The sequence below is a fragment of the Polistes fuscatus genome, unplaced genomic scaffold (assembly GCF_010416935.1).
Source record: "Polistes fuscatus isolate 324 unplaced genomic scaffold, CU_Pfus_HIC Scaffold15, whole genome shotgun sequence".
NCBI classification, from domain to species: Eukaryota; Metazoa; Arthropoda; class Insecta; order Hymenoptera; family Vespidae; genus Polistes; species Polistes fuscatus.
Genome location: NW_025113053.1, coordinates 2,428,928 through 2,442,964, shown reverse-complemented (window position 1 = coordinate 2,442,964; position 14,037 = coordinate 2,428,928). Strand labels below are relative to the sequence as shown.

At 30.4% G+C, this 14,037-nt stretch overlaps 1 protein-coding gene across 3 annotated transcripts; it reads left to right on the top strand.

Annotated features, from left to right (window-relative positions):
- The first annotated feature begins 667 nt into the window (after nt 1-667).
- On the top strand, nt 668-12,908 carry LOC122514715. Of its 3 annotated transcripts, XM_043631705.1 has the most exons (9): nt 668-1,352; nt 1,898-2,490; nt 2,596-2,925; nt 3,008-3,076; nt 3,190-3,742; nt 3,824-4,103; nt 4,173-4,361; nt 4,451-6,214; nt 12,578-12,908. In XM_043631705.1, the coding sequence occupies exons 1-9, from the start codon at nt 1,196-1,198 to the stop codon at nt 12,579-12,581; spliced, it is 3,939 nt and encodes a 1,312-aa protein (XP_043487640.1). In that variant the 5' UTR covers nt 668-1,195; the 3' UTR covers nt 12,582-12,908. The 3 variants fall into 3 exon arrangements, with proteins under 3 accessions (XP_043487640.1, XP_043487641.1, XP_043487639.1); XM_043631706.1 differs by lacking the exon at nt 12,578-12,908 and having other exon boundaries at nt 3,842-4,103; nt 4,451-7,032; XM_043631704.1 differs by lacking the exon at nt 12,578-12,908 and having other exon boundaries at nt 4,451-7,032.
- Nucleotides 12,909-14,037: the final 1,129 nt, after the last annotated feature.

Sequence of the window (14,037 nt, the reverse complement as noted above, 5' to 3'; positions counted from 1 at the left end):
ATAAACTAAATTTTTGTTTTAATTTTTTAAATTTTCGTTGCAATTTTTTGTAGCTTTTCTTAAGCATTGTGTGATATTTGTATTCTTATTAATTAAATACAATTTCATGATTAAATTGTAATAAATTATGAATAATTTTGTATTGATTCACTAGTAAATGCATGCTCGCCTTTACACGTATGCTATCTATGATTGGATGATTTGATACTAATTCTAAAATGCATTTAACCTATCAACGTTCATCGTTAATAAGATATATATCTAATTATATCATATCATATCTATAAATGGCAACTAAGTATACGAATGTATACCGTTGTTTATTGAAAATGAAACAAATTTTGTTTATATCGCTAATTTTGAAGGAATATATGTTTAATAAAAAGGAATAATGTTTTTAATCAAACATGTTATTATAAAACTATTATAATTTTTAAAACTTTTTAATATATACAATTCATGAGAATTATTAATATATATTTAAGTTATTTTTTATTTTTAGAATAATATATTCAAATTCATTAAATAAATTATGCAAACTTTTATCGAATTTTATGATCGATAAAAATATAAATTTCGTTTTTTGTTAATGAAAATATAAAAACATATCCGTGTTAATTTTTAATAAGTTTTATACGATATTTTATGAATCGTGCCGGCCATTGCGCGGTCGTGTTTTGGTCCTAGAAAGATGGCTGACTCTTGTTTTCACGACTCTTTGTATGATATACGGTATTTTGAAATATACTACAAAAGTTAATGTACTGTGCATCGAATAATATCATTTATTTGACATTACAATTGTGTTACATTTACAGACTGAATTATTTGCTTCTTGTATTCTTTAGGTTTACGTCAATAACGACAGCTTAAGCGTATCGGTATTGCAAGCTTTAATTTTATAGTTTCTAAATGATTTTTAATATCTCACTGTTTGTGCATATAAAGGAAAAGTGAAATTGAAGAGCTTTGTTTAATTGAGAAGATGAATAGTGATTTTTAATAGTTAATGTAATTCCTTGCATTCGATGTTGATACATTAGCAATAATATTTGGTTAGGTTGATGTGCTAGATAAGCGACTTATCTATGATACCTGGATGTATGTTTTTGTGTACCTTTCGGTGGTTCATATTAAAAAATGCTATGACATTAAATTTTTGAACTATCGAACGAGTTGATGATTCGTCAACAAAATGGCAACAAGTGATTTTGATGTGGAATTCTTTGAGAAAAGACTTAATTCATTGAAGGATTCACAGGAGTCTATTCAAAGTCTTTCGTCATGGTGTCTTGAAAAACGACAACATCATAAGAAGATTGTTGCTACTTGGCTTCAAGTTTTAAAGAAGGGTGAGTTAAATATTACATTGAATCTTTTTAAATCACATATAAATATCTAATTTTTTTACATTATATTGTATGCATTTGTGTACTTGATATATCAAAATATAACAGAACAAAACAATGTACTCTGTTTTAAGAATGTTTACAAATTTTATTAACAAAACAATTGATCAATAGTTAACTTATTATATTTAAAATTTCATTAATAATTAGACTGAATAGTTCATATGTCTCTGTATATTATGGTATATTAACCCTTTCAATACAGTTTCACAAATCTTTATGCTTTTACTACATAGATATTTTTGTATCATGAATAAAGTTCTACTGTATAAGTCATTTATAATGCAAACATTCTACTGCTAAGTGGATAAAGGATGGAATATTACAATTTAATGTGTTTTAAAAGTTTTAGATTTAAAAAATTATAAACCAATGTAAAATATCAATCGATGACTATAGTTACTAGTATTATTGAAAGGGTTAAGAAATGTTACTATTTATAGAAATGTTAATTGTAAATGATTAATAATGTGATTTTTATGCGATAGTAAAAGTAGAGCATCGTCTTACCCTCTTTTACTTGGCTAATGATGTCATTCAATACTCCAAGAGAAAAAACTATGAATTTGTGGAATCTTGGGGCACTACGCTACAACGTGCTACCACAATGGTTAGAGATGAAAAAGTAAAACATCGTATACTGCGGATATTTAAGATTTGGGATCAGAGACAAGTATACGATGAGGAGTTTCTTGCTGATTTATCGGGCTTAATATCAGCTGCCCCAAAGAAAAAAGCAGAACCGCAACCTGCTACAGTGCCAGAAGAATTTCAGTCTGCATTATTGATTTCGACTATGAGATCTTGTGCTACTCTAGAACAGGCAACAGATGCTAGATTACGTGATTTAAGAGATAGTAACATAGACATAGAAAATGCAGAAGAACTTTGTGCATCTTTAAAAGATCGAAGACGTGTTGAAGATGCTGAAAAAGAAGTTGATTTGGCAGTAAGAAATGTTGAAAACTATGTGCGTGCATTAGAAGCTGAAATTGGAGAAAGAGCTCAGGTTCTTGAATTACTAGATCAAGCAGATCAGTTTTATGAAACTCAACGGAGTGAAGTGAAAATAGTAACAAATGTTAGTAAATTTTATCAACAGAGAAATGTTCTGTTTATTATATAAAATAGAAAAACAATTCAACAGGTTTTTTATTTAGCTATTAATCAATATCTTTACAAATAGGCATATCGCAATTTTGGTAGCAGAGTAAAAAACTTAAAAAAGAAATTAGATGAATTATTACCAACATTGGTCTCTCCTATTCCATCACCTGATGTGAATGCTCCATCTCCTAGCCCTGATAGCGATATAGAGCTGCCAGGTGATGAAAATCAAGCTACAAATCAATCTGCAATTATAGAAGTAGCACCTCCATCTATTTATGGTTCATACACTCATGATTATGATCCTGTTCCTGTTCCTGCTCCAGAGTTGACACAGGGACATGAATCTGGAGATTTTACTAATAACTTCTCCTCGTTTATAGGAGGGAATGTAGATTTTGGTAATATGGTGAGATACAGTTTTGTGTTATGATTATAATTATTATGTCATATATGTACAAATGACTATATATGTTATATATGTTTTTCAGAGACATTTGTTTAACGAAAGATCTACAACACCTACTATGATGACACAACAATATAATGATTCTTTAGAGGTAAGTAATAATTTATTAGACAAAATATATTATTTATTATATTAAATATTATTATTAATATGATTTATTAGATAAAATATCTATCAGTATTTAAATTTGTTTAATTCTACTAGCCAAAGCAAATAGAAGTGATCAATATGAGGCCCACCAAAAGTGAAAACAGTGAAGATTTCAATATATCTAGTTTTTTGAAAACTGTTCTTCCTTCGTCAGAAGGAACACAAGATCCTGGTGGTATACCTGGTCTAGGTTTAGATATTTCTGATCCTCAAGTGGAATCTCCGCAGCGTCCTAATTATAGGCATTCACCTGCATTAGGACAGCTTCCAGTGACTCCTGTGCTCTCACGAATGATGAGTGCTCAGGGTTCATCTCTCGGCACTTTGAATAATTGTCCAATAAACCACAGTACTCCTATTTCCGTTCGTAACCTACCTACCGAATCACACACTCCTTCTCCATATTCCAGTCAAAATAGTCAAAGTAATATCACTGTGCCGTTTGATGGCTCTACTAATGCAACTGTTGTAAATCCCTTACCTCCCCCACCTCTCCCGCCACCTATTTTTCTCGATGACGAAAACTGCTACAATAAACTGCCGCCTAAATTTCCTACATGGACTCCCTCAACTGAAATTAAAGAACCAGCAAAGTGGGAAGAAAAGGGTATGGACTATTTAAAAAAAAACAGAAATAATCCCTTTTTTTATCGTGGCAATTAGAATTACTATAAAGAATACAGTATAGTCTGTTATATATCTCCAGGTAAAAATAGTATGAATCCATCTTGGCCTGGTGAAAATGATGAAAAAAATAAAACTTCATGGATAGATGTTGCTAATGATAGATGGGAGTCTAGTAATGACTCTGTTTGGCCTAACAATATAAGAGGGAAAAGTGAAATACTTTCTGAAACTCCAGAGTCACCACCGATGTACGAAAAAGCTGGGTTTAATGATCCTGTAGAGTATAATGATGCGCAACCTCAAGAGCCTCTTCTTAGTAGTGCCGGAGATGTAGATCATAGGTAATGTATTAATCATTTTTATTATTTTATGAAATCATGGAGATATCTTTTATCACTGTATGTATGTAGGGTGATACCAATACCATTAACATCTGAGAACCAATTACCATACAGCTTAATAAAGGCAGCAGATGTCGATCATCGTAATTTAATAAGTCTCACAGGCAGTCCTGCAAATCATAATACCATCAATGATACGACGTTGAATGTATTACCAAATAACAATGCTTTATGGTCTACAAGTGACCAGGATTATCGGTGAGGCTTTATTATATAATTATTATATTTGTTTTTAAATAATTTGTACGAGTCTACGTGTAATACATTTTATATTTTATCATAATTAGGCAACATATGCAACCTGGCGATATCGTGGAGAGCGTTGATATGGAAATGTCGGACGACGAAGTAGATAGTAAACCGAAAGGAAGAATATTGGTAGATGTCAGATCTCAAGATCGCGATATGAGGGCAATGAATCCAGTACAGTCCGGGCAGACTCAACATTTAGATATGGACATGCGTATGATTCCATTACCTTCCACCCAAATGTCAGTACCTCGAGGTCAAATATTGCAAGACGTTCATGTTATTCATCCTGGACCACCTCCACCACCGCCACCACCGCAGTTTCATCAACCTCCAAATAATTTTCACCAAACTCCAGCAGATTTTCATCATAATGCGCCAGTTGACTTTCATCCGAATCAACCGAACTTCCATCAAAATCGACCACCACCACCAAACTTCCTTAAAAATCAGCAAGAATTTCTTCCAGGACAAAGTTTTCACGAGGTTCACCAACAGAATCAGCAAGACTTCGAATATCATGATAATCAACATAATATTAGATCTAATCAAGATTTTCACGGGGAAGCGCAATTGCGAAATAGGTATCAGGTATCGGACCATCAACATCGCGATACTCCAACCTTCCATAGGAATGATAGGAGTGGTCGTGGTGGCCGGGGATTTCCAAGAAATCGACAAAGTAGATATTCTGACGATCATAATCATAAGCAACGTACTCCTACAGGTATTCGAAAGTCGAGATCACAGGAACAACAACCACAACAACCACAGCAGCAACAACAGCAACAACAACAGCAACAGCAACAGCAACGCTCGCCACCAGACATTATTCCAAATAGTCGTCCTTTGTTATTACAACCACCTGAAACGGTCCTTATTCTTGATGATGAAGGCAAGCCCATAGCTATGCCTGAATTTGAACAAGGTGAGCCATCGGCAAACATACAAGCTATTCAGAATTCATCGCAAGAGAAAATCTGTACATCGCAAGAGAAAATCTGTTCGTTGTCGATCGAGGATCAGAAAACGCAACAAGACGTATCGAGTTCTCGAAACTCTGAACACGGTTCTTCCGGTTATGTTGCTTCATTAGATAACACATTGACAAACGATGAGTCGATCAAAGGTGATTCTGACAATAATCAGGAACAATCACCTCAAGAATCATCAATTTCAGAAGAAACGAAGAATCCTCGCGACGAGAAGTACACATCTGTGTCGGAATATATAGAACAGGTGAATTCAGAATCTAGTCTGACGGAGAAACAAATTGGTGATAAAAACTCCTCGTTGGAAAATCAAGCTCATGAAGATTTCACGGACACGCCACAAATATCAGAACAGTTGGAGGTTTTGATGGAATCTAACGCGGCACCATCGAATGATTTAAAGAGACTGCCAACAAATGGTGATTTTGATGAGAAACAGGACGATGTGATAAGCAACAAGAGAATTATTTTATCGAACGGTCCGCAACAAGCGGTTATTGCGGATGCAGGTTCAAATGATTCCGGATCGTGTAGTACATCGACGGACATTCATCCCGTAGCGGGATATGAGTATGATGTGCACAGTAGCAGTCCAAACTTTCGACCTCGAGTTGGAGGACCAGCGATTTTCTCACATTGGAGAAATGGTCCTCCTCGCGGTAGGAGTAGTTTCCGAGGTGGCCCTAGAGCTCCTTGGATGGACAGAGGTCCACGTGGACCATCCTCCGGTAATTTCGTTCCAAGAGGACCGAAACGGGGTGGACAATTTCGGGGAGGTGGTTTTCGTAGTAGAGGGAGAAGTGGGAACTGGTAAATAGATTAACAGAGAAGAATCTTATTATAGAGATCATTAAAATTTTATTAACGAGATGGAATAGCATCATACTGTCGGCACTTTTATGATATTATGTATATTTATACATAAATACATACATACATAAATGTATTCACATGTGTCGGTAATTGTTTAATGGATTTTTCCTCGAAACATTGATTACTCTAAATTAAAATTATTTGTGAAATAAATCAAAGAATCAATTTAAAAAATATTTTCACTACCGTAATTATCAGCACATGTGTTTATATATGTGTATGCATGTATGTATGGATACGTATATGCATTATCAATAATCATATTGGAATATATCTATTATTCCTATATCTTGCAAACAGAGTCAACAAAAGTGATTTGTGCGATGACATAGATGTCTTTTCTGAATTATAAATGTGATTAAATTCACTTATATACATATGCATATAAGTGATATGTGTATATAAGTGAATTTAATCACATTTATAATCTGGATATATATATATATATAAACAAGAATAACGTATATATATATATATATATATATATATATGTGTGTGTGTGTATGCGATGTGTGCGCGCGCGTGTGTCTGTTTTTATGTAGATACGTATAATTTCTACATACACCGTACATACATTTTGTTAAAATTTGCCGACATCATCGCAGGCGGCTCTTGTATAATGTGTACAGGTAGCTATTATGGCAAATATGGTTGTCACGAAATTTATTTTTTCGATTGCCGTACTTTGTTGGCCTCTATGATGATGAACGTGTATATTATACCAATATTATACCATAAGGAAAACCTGTGTTTTACGAATGTGTTTAAATTCTTTGATCTAAAAGATATTGCTAACGTTGACTCGTGCAAGCCATTATAAATAATTTAATGAAATGTTTAGTTACTATTTTATCCTTCATTCCTTTCTCTTGTTATTTTTCTTTTTACTTTTTTTTTTTTTTCCTTTTTTTTTTTTATTATTATTGGGATAAATTTTCTACACGAAGAGTTAAGTACAAACAAATAATAAAAAATATAGTGCAATGGGTTACATTTATTTTTTATTGTCAAAATACGCTTCACGAGTCATCGTAATTTCATAATATCAACGCCTATATATCGCGAAATGATTGCCTTTTTCTTTTTTTTTTTCTTGCCCGTTCACTTTCCTTGCTAGCCCCGTCGAGATCTTATTATAAAAAGAAGCAAGCAGGCGTGTTAACGAAATTAATCAAAGAATCAACAAAACAACAAAAAAAGAAAAATAGACAACAAAATGAATGTATTAATAAAATCCAAATGTTTATGTTGTGGCTCAGTTGGTACATTTTTCCTTATATTTTTCCGAAGTTTTATGTCGAATAGATAAATGTGTGTTGTCGATTAAATTGATTGTACGCGATAATTAAAGATGATCAAATAATAATTACAAAACATGTTGAGAAAAGCCCGTTACTTGGTGGATCGATCCATCGATGACCACAACAGTGATAGAATAGCGTAAAATTCTATCGATTTAAAAAGAAAAAGAAAGAAAAAAAGAAAAAGAAAAGGAAATACAATTAATTTTCTCCTAATAATTATCCTAGCTCGTTACTCGCTTCTGTTCTTTTTTGAATCGATATATATATATATATATATATATACGCAATATATACGTATATTAAATTTTATTGATCATAAAGAAATACAAATAGAAAAGATTAAAAAAAACGAGCAAATTCGCTTGTTTGATTTGCCGAGCTCTATTAGTTATATGAATTTTTTTTTTTTTTAAAGCATTTTTATTTTTTATTATTACAATAAACACTTTATTTCTGAAATATTACGATATGCAAAGAACGAACAAAGAAAGAAAGAAAGAAAAGAAAAGAAAAGAAAGAAAAAAAGACAAGGTGTTTTTATCGCAACATATAAAAACTATATGCTACGAAGTGTTTGTGCCTAAGGTTCACTTATATTTTTATGTTGTTGTTCCTCCGTCGAATAGACGGAAGAAAAAAAGAGAAATGTATAATCGTAAGAAAGAAAAAAAGAAAAGAAGACATACGAGAGTAAAAAAAAAAAAAAGTAAAGATAATGATGATATAAAAAACGAAATATAAATAATAATAAAAATAATAATAATAATAATAATATTAATAATAATAATAATAATAATAATATTTGACGTCCGTCCCACGGGGAAAAAAAATCTTTTTATTACTTTTTATGATAATCCTAGCTCGGTTTCCCGTAACGAGCACGAGCGAGTAGCATTCGGAGAGAATCGATTGGTTGACAACAAAAATTAACTTCCGTCATTCTCGACACAATATTTATTTATCTCATTAAATAATTTTCATTTCTTAATTCAAATACAAAGAGAGAGAAAAAATATAATTTTTCTTCTGATTATATCGATAAACCGTCATTTCATACACAAAAAAAAAGGTTTTATTTATTTTTATTTTTCTTTCTTTTTTTTCTTTTTTTGTCTTTTTTTTATCTTCTTTTTGTTTTTTTTATACAAAGAAGAAACATTTCTTATCGATTAACAAAATAGATTTGTATAGTTCCTTGGAGAATATTTTTTATCGTTTTATTATTTTACTTATTTTATTTTTGTTTTGTTTTATTTTATTAATTTGCCGTTTAATACCGTGTGTAATAATAATAATAATAATAATAATAATAATAATAGAGAAGACGTTCCGGTATTGGAGCAATCTGTGATATACGTGTTAATGAGTAATATTAGTGAAAAAGAAAATGAAAAAAAAAAAAAAGGGGAGAGGGAAAGAGAAGAAAAAGGGAGCGAAATAGAATCGCGTTGCTTTCTTTTGTTATTTTTTCCCCTTTTCTTTCATACTTTTTTTCTCTCCTTCTCTTTCTCTGCCTTTCTTTTTTTTTTTTCTTCATTTTTTCGTCTCTCTTTCTCTATCCTTATCGAAAAAAAGAAAAAGAAATATCCCCCCCCCCTTTTTGAATTTGACGTGTATTATTCGTGGAAGCTTGGACTGTAAAAATTTTTGAAAGCACATGTAATACAGGCATGCACACACGTGTGTATATATATGTATATATATACATATATTTACATATATATGTGTATATATATTTAAATATGTATACACATACATATACATCGTTATTACGAGTGATTGGTTACATTATGTAACGTAAAAGAGTGGTCTGCGTTTCGCTACAAATGCGTTTGTTTCAGGTTCGACAAATTGTAAATTATAAAAATGATTACATATATGATAAGATCTAATGTACAGTATGTGTACATTTCTACATAGGTAATATATATTATATATATATATATATATATATATATATATATATATAATAACAATAATAATAATAATAATAATAACAACAACAATATTAACATATTGTATGGCAGTGAACATACGTACATGAATACACACAGCCCACACACACCATATATACATATATATATATATTATACATGTTAATTACATTCAAACACATATGTATATATGCGCGCGTGCGCGTTAAAAGAAAACTTACATTAGAACGGAGTATATACACACACACACACGTACTATACATACAAACGCATACTCGTAGAAAGAGAAACACTGATACATATACTCACGTAGTATATAAGGGAAACGTGTAAAGATTAATTTTAGATATATTATGCAGAAGCATATTATACATGCATACCATGAGTTCTTTTATCGTGCGCTACTAAGCGCGATAATACGAAGTAGCTTCTCGCTTGTAATGTAAATCGATATTTCTCTTTTCCTTGTACATATACATACAAAAGTCATTTTTTTCCTATTCTCGTCCTTATTCTTCTTCTTATTCTTCTTCTTTTCTTCCTTTTTCATCTTCCTCCTCTTTCTTTCTGTCTCTCACTTTCTCTTCCATTCCTGTTTAACAGGTTGTCCGATTTCGTTAATCTCTGGTGGGTTGTGTTATTGTATTTACGTAATAATACGTAAATACAAGTGTAAGGGAAGAAATGATTTTTATTTTGATAAAATTCAAAGTGATTTTGTGTTGTTGCGAAAATGACGTGCGTCTTAATAAACCGCGACACGCTTCTGACACGGTCATTACCATTCTGTAAATTGCTCGTAAAAGTAAATGAAAACTAAAATTTAAAAGGGAATACATTTTAAATTTATATTATTAATAATAATAATAATAATAATAATAATAATAATAATAATAATAATAATAAAAACGAGAGGTCAAATGCAAGAAAATCATGTAATTTCCATTCACCGTAAATTGTTTTCTTTTAAAAATCTTAGAATTATTTACATTTTTTAATTATCTAGGATAAATGGTAGAGTTATTAATCATTTTAAAACGAATTATGTATGATAACAAGATATATATATACAGTTTTTTTTATTTAAAAATAAGAAATTATATATATAAGTTTCTATTATTTAACGGTTATTCTTATGGTACCAATGTAAGTTACATTTATTTGATATTGAATCTCACACAACTAGGATTTGTTATTTTTCATTTGATCATAATACCTATAACAAATCTGATAATAAGTTAAATAAATTTCGTGCGAACGTTGGTATTAGAAAAAAAAATATACGCTGAATAACCTAGATCTTTGCGTTATCATGAAATAAAAAGACTGTAAAACCTATGTTCTACCTTTAATAATAACTCTACCGTTTATCTCAAACAAGAAGAAAAAGAAATATATAAATATTAGACAAAACCGGAAAATATTAGTTAGAACATTTACGCTATAATAAAAGAACAAACAAATAAAGAAAACAAAAGAAAAAGAAAAAGAAAAAGAAAAGAAAAGAAAAGAATGCGAAATGATTGAACATGATAATAAAATAAAATGATATGCTTGATATTAACGAGGTCGTTGTTTCTTCCGTAATATAATTCCGTAGTCCGATATAATTATAATTATTATTATCATCATATTATCATCATTATTATTATTGTTAATCATATATATAAAAAAACTCAACGATGATTTTACTCTTGCTTTCTTAGGAGAGGAGAGACCATGGTAAAACATTCTCATGATATTTTATGCGAAATAACACGCTCCATTAATTACTTAATCGCGAAAGCGACCACGCCATTTTAATAATAAGAAAGCCAAGTGATCTCTTCTCTTAACACAAGAACCTTTCAAAGAAAAATTGATCACAAAGAAAATCAAATTGTATAATACCTCTTTATAATAACCGACCCATTCGTATATAAATGGATAGACTTATTGTTAGATGTGAATCTTTTTTATCTTTTTTTCGCTTTCTTTTTATATATATACACTTTCGTTATTTTTTACGAGCATTTTACAACGATTCTCGACACAATATCCTACCGTTTATACTCGTTCGATTTCAAATTCATTAGTTGTAATAACACTGAATAATATTTTAATCATTTTATCTATTTTTCTTGATTTAACCATAAGAACAAGTAACCAAGGTTATTATTATTATTATTATTATTATTATTATTATTTGTCCCGAAACTATTCTACGATCGATCGGATTAGAGGAAATTGAAGGTGAGAGATAGAGAGTATCGAATTAAGGGAAATAAATGAACAGTAATGAAGGATAAAGAGAAAGAGAGAAAGAGAGAGAGAATGTTAATTGGATTTTCGAATGATATGGGAAAATATTTTCTTCCATGTTAGTAATGCTATCACTTAAGTGATTAGTTTAATGAGATCTCGTGATTAGAATAGATTATTCGATTATTTAGAGAGATAATTACGCTCGATGATAACACGTTAGGCGAGAGAGAATGTATTTGTATGAATCATTTTATTGTGATTTAACGTTACACAAGGTTTTATACGAAATTCGTATAGAACGATCGTGCATACTGTGTATGCTGAACATTTTGTACATTGCCTAATAAAAAGGAGATATATATATATCATCTTTTATATTATATATATATATAAATATATATATAATCTTGCTTATTTTTATTTATTTATATAAATATAAATATCCTCAAATGAATCGTGACAAAATTGTATCGTTATTAATATGATATGTCTATATAATAATGTAATTACAGTAATGTGATATTTTTGTAATTAATATATTCGAAGTAATACACTTATTTTTTATCTGTAAGAAGTAATCACTTTGGAACATAACACACACACACACACATACACACAAGTAATCTCTATGAATATGTATTATATTATTTATATATGCTGAAATGAATTGTGACAACATTTTCTATCCATATATATATAATACACATATATATATATAATATATATATTACTATATAATATGTGTTATTATATAGTAATATAATATTTTTATAATGAATATATTTAAAGTAATATATTTATTTTTTTATCTTCAACAGGTAATCTCTATGGGACGTGACACGCAATTATGTACACACATGAAATATATGGAATTACCCACACGTGTGTATGGTCCAGCTTAAAAAGGGTGTCGGCGTCTAGCTGGCGACACGCGAACTTCCATATGTTTATTACCTATACACATATGTACCTATACATACATATGTATTTGTATATATATGTGGTATATACATAAAATAGAGGTAAAAGCGTTATGTTTTACTCTACTAGTCGATAATACTTGTATTCATTTTTACCTGATTAACCTAAGTTCAATGAATATTTCAAGCGTCTTTGAATAAACGCCGTGGCCTATTTCACAGTTCAAAATGAACGACCGATTATAGTTTTCCATTTTTCGTAACACTAATTCGTTAGTTAATAGTTTAAATAGAAAATATTTGAAACACTAAGTAGATTTTCTTAACTGTATATATAAATGTAATTGTGTTTATAATTGAAGTACTATTTATTTTCTTGAAAATTTTCAAAGAAACATTTTTCTCAATTTGTACGATCATCAACACGTAATGTCTAATTTATTAAAAAACACGATAATTATTATAAAAATTGATCGAGAGACTGATTTTACTTTCTTTACTATATCGTTAAAATAATAGAATCGCATCCGCGTGTGTTGTATAAATTATTTATTATCATTTTAATAATAATTACTTTTCCTTGATTATCGAGATAGTATAATTAAAAATATGTTTAATTACTTTAAAAATCAATATAATTGTTTTATCGCAGATGGCAGCACATATTACTAACAATTATTCATCCATCTCTAATTAATAGTTTTGAAATACAATGATTAGTATAGATTTCATGCACAGAACGTGGGTATCCTCCTATCGTAAAGAGCGAAGTTTTACGGATGACCCGAGGGTAAAGGTCATCGAGTGACTTTTTCAAATAAATTTTCTTTTCTTCTCTCTTTTGGTCTCTGTTCGAGTGGTCCACCCCAGTTTACGATAGAATAACAAGCGACGTAGAAAAATTCTATTGTAAGAAGAATGACATAATATCTCTCATAGAAGGTTCTTTGCGAAGACATCTTTACGGTATGCATTCATGCACATTAATGTGCGCGTCCGTTAACTTTCCGATAAGATGTTACGATAATAGCCATACATTAATGTACACAAACATACATACACATACACATAAACGGTATTATAAATACCGAACTATCCTTAAGTGTTTGCTATTTCAGTCTCTCGTACTTATCACTTCGAAGCCTAAGGAAGGAAATTCAACTATTTTCATAAATAATCGAATAAAATCATATATACGAATGGGTAGAAGAATAATCGTTAGTCTATCGTTCGACCTATCAGACCCTCGATTGTGTCTTCGAGAGGTCAAGCGACTTTTTATCGAATTTCCCGAAGGACGAGGATGCCTTGTGTGTGGCCTCCTCATGAAAATTCAGACGTCGTCGAGACGATGTCCA